Genomic DNA, 6,000 nt, shown 5'->3' with positions numbered 1-6,000 from the left:
TATTGACTACCTTCGACGCATTTGAGAATAAGCCACTGATCAACCAACCAGTGGTGCCCCCTCACAATGCTCAACACATCTTGTTGCAAAAGCCCTTGCTCTTAGAGTCAAGTTCCTCCTCTCTAAGATTCTACACCGTGACCAATATGGCCATTGACACTCTTGCCATGGGAAGTGGGGCTTCGAGCAGGAAATATACTCTAGTTTCGTAATGCTGCACTTTGCGATTCATTTTACATTAAACCTCAGGTTTGAGTGAACACCATGGGGGCGCTTACCCGAGCACTACGGCACGTGTCGTTCTTTCACACGATTGTTTGCGCTTATGAAATGTTTTCACATTAACCTGGAAGTGACACAGTCGCATGTGAGAGAGAGAGAGAGAGAGAGAGAGAGAGAGAGAGAGAAGATGAAGATTTGGCCAGTGCCGTGCCTGCAAGACAACTATGCTTATCTGTGAGTCTTCTATTCGTGCGTACAGATTTCTGATCTGGCTTACAATATAAAACTCTCTGTGGTAGTGCCTCACATGGATCGAATTCTTCATTGATTGCTGTTGGATTTATGAATTTGTACTTCAGTTTTTCGAGTAACTTGTTGCATGTTCCACCACGGTTGTACCGGTCTTATGATCTAGTCTGATCGTCTGTCTTGCATGTCAATTAAAAACCGAAGCTGTTGTTCCTCGTCGTGATGGTTTCTATGCTTTTGTTTTCTGCTATTCCCTGTGCATTCTTATGATAACAGAAAATCCTAAGTCACTTAGAAGAGATATAGACCCAAAAACCCAATGCTCAAACTAATACGAATCGTCAATTGATGTCCAAGTACCAATTTGTATATTCTAGCCTGATTAAAGCAGTGCCTCCTGAATGGATTATACTTTGTCAATTCAAAGGATAAATTCCGCAATAGAGTGATGATATGCAAGGAATAGGCTATGATTTTGAAGTTCTTGAAGTTTGAAAGAATTCCCTAGAATATTGCATCTTATTGAAATCAGATTTTTGCTTTCGAAAACAATATATTGAGTACTATCAGCTGCATCCACACGCCCAGAGATGGCATGGTTAAGAGGCTACAGCTTGTTCAATGCCTCAGAGCAGCATGTCGAAGTACAACATAAGATGCAATCAATACCATCAAATCTTGGAATTGGGATCGATACCTTGTATGTAAAGGCTGAAATGCTGTTGTCCTGCTCTGTTCCTGATGTCTGTTTGAGCTGCTGTCTTCACAAGTTCTGTTGTAAGTTCTTCAGGCTGCACAAAAAGCAAAGATGTTGCTGGGAATGCGTTAGTGGATATGCCCCTGGTTAAAAATGCACAGCAGTGATTACAGTTTCATTACTAAATGAATGCACCTTATGGCTGGGGACTGAACATTTTTTTTCAACTTGGTTGTAGTAAACTTATCCTAATTAACCACTAACTCGCTAGCCAAAGACACCGATAGCCTGATGTGTATGGGGTAGGTGGGCTCCCCTCAACATAATCTTCCATGGGGTCTTTAAGATCCTGGGGAGTTGGGATTGATGGCTACAAAGGCATGTGATCGTGGGAGCTCATCGTGACCGCTACTTTATGACAAAGTAAACCCATCCCAATTTAGTAGACCAACCCCGCATGTAAACCCAACTAGTCAAAAAAGGCGTGGGCTGCCGGTTTTTTATCTCCATGTGTTGCATGGGCTTCAACAAAGATGTCAAGTGGCAGTTCAAAGTTCTTTGGGGCCCACATCCACATTAAATACACCGGCGTGGACTCCCGAGAATCATGTGTTATGGATAGCATTAGAGCAAAAGTAAAACCAACTAGATTAAGTAAATCTTGCCAAAGAATGCAAACTCGATCAACTAGGATTCCAAAGTCGCCCAAAACTGTTTGTGCCCAAAATGCTCTCGGTATTGCTAGTAGAAAATCTTGGCACATAAGCTGCACTGGGCGAACATCTTGATCGAAGCTCCAAAATTCTTATTTGAGCCACACCCAATCTAATGGAGTGAAAGTCATCATGATTTGGCATCTATGGCTTCTGCATGAAGGTGCATTTCTTTCTTTCTTTTTCCGTCATGTTTCCAACAGATGCAATGTGCCATTGTTATGATTTTTTGGGGATATATGCTTGTATAGTCAATGAGTATGGACTACAAAGAGTGATCTTGAGATTGAGGACCTCAACGGACGTCAACACGGATGAAAAATTGTCAAATGGATCGTTTAAGTGATGAGGTTAAATGCATGAATATTTTGCTAAAGAGAATGATACATTGTGGAGCGCAAGCTTCAAGAGATAATGATTGAACATAAAGTTAGATTGTGCATGGTTCGTTCGACCAAAAAGCCTGGTTCTTCCAAGATGATAGTGGAATATGCATGTAATTGTGGTAGTAGCATAGCTTAAAAGGGCTCTTAAATTTGTAGATTGAGAATCTTAAAAAAAATGTGGTTGCCCATTGAAGGTGTAGGTTGAGTATAAAGATGATCACAAAGAGGTTACTGTATGAGTAAATGCTCTACATGAGAGCCGTATACTAGGTTTGTAAGCTGATTTGTATCATTTACCAGTGCATCCACGTGCAATTGATTGTTGCAAGGATGATTTGTTTGATGTTGGAACATGTCGTCATGTTGCTAAGATGAGGCGAACCAAAGAGCAATTTCATATGAAAAGTGCCTCTCCATTGGGTTGCACCACTTTCAGGTTCTTCATGATTCCAAAGGAAGTACAAACATTCATATCAAATATGAAATTCTCTTCTTTTAGACTACAACTTCATGATCTAAGAGTGCTTTGAAAGCCAATGGTATCGCTACTTGTAGGTAAACTTTCCAAGAATGATTGGACAATGATGTACTTGGAGGCTCTTCGTCTATGAGACCAAAACAAGGTATTCGTTGTAGTAATTTCCATATTTGCTTATTATAGATATCATTACATCATCGATGTGTTAAACCATTTTTGGTTCTTATATGTGTTGTATTGCCATCGATGTGTTACACACAAAAGAGAACAAGGATAGACCATTTGTACTAGTTATCTAGGATGAGTGGATATTAGAAATGAGCAAGAGGTTCCCCAAGAATAATGCTTGGGCCATTGATAGTATATTTAAGACCAATGTGTTTGGTCTTTCGCTTTATGCAATTGTTTTATCAAACCGGCATGGAATGGGCATCCCTATTTGGTTCATGTTGTCCATAAGTGACAATGGTTCCAACTAGGAGATTGTGGCATTACAAATCACAATGCAGTTGGTGCTCTTTAGAATGGTTGGGGTGTGCCTTGTTGCTCTTTTGATTGACAAGTCTCAACAGGAGCTAGAGGCACTCTTTATAGTCGCTGCAAATGTTCCTTGTTGTTGGACCGTTGACTTCCATTGTGATGATAGGTATTAGATTGCATGTCATATTATCCCATGCTGGTTCCATACATAAAAAAGCTTGGGTTGAGAATCTTCTCTTGTAGGTACATAATGCATAGCATTATTTCTCACTTTTAATATTACTTTATATGTGTGTAGAATGATTTTGGCAATGATTGATTTTTATCTTCTTGTGAATCAAGGTCCTTGTAGATAAGTGTGATCATGTTTATGCATCCTTGTCCAATCTCATGCACTGTCCGATTGAGTTGCAATTTGAGGAGTTGTTTCAGCAAATGCTAGTGTTATTCTTCCCATCCGAATGTGGTGTGTTATATAATGAATGGATAGTGTAAGTACACTTGTATTGGGCGCAGAAGATGGCCAAGTTTGGTCGCATGTTTTGACATGGTAATGTTGACACAAGTAATCTCGTTGAGAGATTATGGCAGTACATCAAATACACTCTTCTTTGATGCTAGGATCAATAGATACATACTTGATCTACTTCATGCCCTTGTGGGAGACTCATCTTTAGGGTCTAGAATGGAAGGAACCATGCTCGAGTTTTTTTAAACAAAAGCAAGAGATAGGTAATGCCATTCATTTTCAAATTTGAGTTTTGTGTTTCTTGGTTTGCATAAGTCCTTTGAAGATGGTTACATTTGAGTAGTTGACTCCAAGCATTTCAACATCTATGGATCGAGCAAGAGCCATACAGCTAGATTGTCAGTAGGGAAGAAGATATTTCAGCGGTATGAATTGGATCCATGCTTTCTCTAACTTATTAATGAAGGGACTATGTTCTTCAAAATGGCCAGCATGGCAGAACAATGTAAGTGACATCATCTGAGTATGCAATCAAATTATTGTGATTGTGCTGATTGGGTTGCTGATTTCAAGTGTATGGCTTGAGGCTTATCTTGAAAAGCCATTTTTCTCATCTTCATTAAGTTTTACCCATTATCGATAATGTGCAGTCATTTAGTGACACACCATCTACTTATTGTGATATTGAGGATCCAATTTTGGAGAAGTCATGCTTTGATGAGGGTGTGGAGATTAGTAAACTTGTGTCTTTCATAGAGGATTTTAGAGCCCTCCTCAAGAGGATCAAGGACGAGATTCCCTCGTACAACTCTATTAAAAGAGAGGCTTGTGTGCGATAGTTGCAAAGTGCTAAGGCTCTCTTGTTGATCTATTCACTTTATAGAAGATTGATATGCCTATGAAAGGTGGAATTTACCAAATCCAAAAAAATATTAATCAGACACGCCTAGGCCATGGTAAGGATTCTCGCACTTGTCCGGAGGAGGAGTTGAGGTCTTTCTCGCAACCAAATCGCCCAAGTGTCATAGGTGTGCTAAGACATAAGTATTAGTGAGGAAAGGAGCCGTGTGAGGTTCAATCCAAAACCTCACATATATTGCCCTCATTGTTGCACCAAAACATTCTTAGTGGACCCTATGGCAGTGGTTACTTGCCATAGATGCCATGCCTTGCTTTTCCTCACAGTGAGATATGATCCTCGTTGATCGGTATTCGTCTTGATTGGTAGAATGGTGCAACTCTATGATGAGACATACAATGGTGCTTGGGCTATTTTTGATTATCTCTACACTGATGAGAATGAGGAGCATCAATTTGCTCTTACATTTTTCGACGGGGGTAGGTGCTTACACATGTGCTTGCATCTAGAGTTAGGATGTTGATGTTGTATACCTGATTTGGATTTTAAAAAATGATGCAAAACTACATGCCTAAATACTGTTTGGAATGTGTTGTCGTGTTTCGTATTTGCATTTCCTAACTATCAAAAGATAAATATATGCATGTTGTTGTTAGCAGATTAGTTAGTTCATGGTTGAGTCTGTACTTATGGTACAACAGGCTGAGCACAGAGACATTTTTAGGCATTTTATTTGCCATTGTTTATTATGGTTTAGGCATTATTTGCAGCTAGTCGGACCAATCATATTTTGGGCATTTATTTGTCCTATATATTGTCTGGCTCCCTCCTCCACTCCTCCACTTATTCATTCATCACTTAGTTTCTGGGGAGAGGGAGTAGGTGCCAATGCCTCCACAGCCGGTGACTCACATTGCTTCTGTACTGTCTCATGTCTTGGTATATGGATTCCATTTCCTGAGCATACATCTGAGTTCTCATCTGTAGTATGTTCTTTCTTTCCCTTTCTCTTTTGTCTTGCATTTCAGCAGTTTATTACAGCTTATGTTTACGCTTCCATTGCTGCACCACTTTTGACATGGTATTAGATTTTAGGATTTGTGCTTCTGCTGTGTTTTCTTGCTGATTTCAGGACTGTTTTCACCCTTGCTGATCAGGCGCTGCTGCTCCATACAAGCGACCTGTTTGACCTGCGTTTTTTGTAGATTTGCCATCGCCTGCTGTCCAACACAGTACCCTACACCTGTTTATGCAGTGTGCAGCCTGCGTTTTACTGTTTTCAGCACTTTTTTGGGCTGGGCAACTGGCAGAACAGGCCGTTTTTGCTGTTTCCAGCAATTTTGAATTGATTTTTTGACTTTGTGCAGCAGATTTTGGCTTCTTTCGCTTAGATTTTGGGTTATATTGTATGTGCACTCTTGCTTTTTGTAGTCTGTGCTTGTGGTTT

General features: G+C 40.1%; 1 protein-coding gene across 1 annotated transcript in view; it reads left to right on the top strand.

The window, feature by feature from the left end:
* Positions 1–233: 233 nt before the first annotated feature.
* The window catches only part of GLY2 (Metallo-hydrolase/oxidoreductase superfamily protein), a 53,043-nt gene continuing 47,276 nt past the window's right edge, over positions 234–6,000 (top strand). The window contains exon 1 of the mRNA XM_087682044.1: positions 234–456. Within this exon, the coding sequence (XP_087538170.1) occupies positions 326–456 (131 nt within the window). The 5' untranslated portion in view covers positions 234–325. The remainder of the gene's footprint in view (positions 457–6,000) is intronic.

Source organism: Lygodium microphyllum, chromosome 7, assembly GCF_053477565.2.
Source record: "Lygodium microphyllum isolate KBCC chromosome 7, Lygodium_microphyllum_v1.1.10, whole genome shotgun sequence".
Classification (NCBI taxonomy): domain Eukaryota; kingdom Viridiplantae; phylum Streptophyta; class Polypodiopsida; order Schizaeales; family Lygodiaceae; genus Lygodium; species Lygodium microphyllum.
Note: the sequence above shows the minus strand (reverse complement) of the source record. Positions and strands in the feature narration are given on the sequence as shown.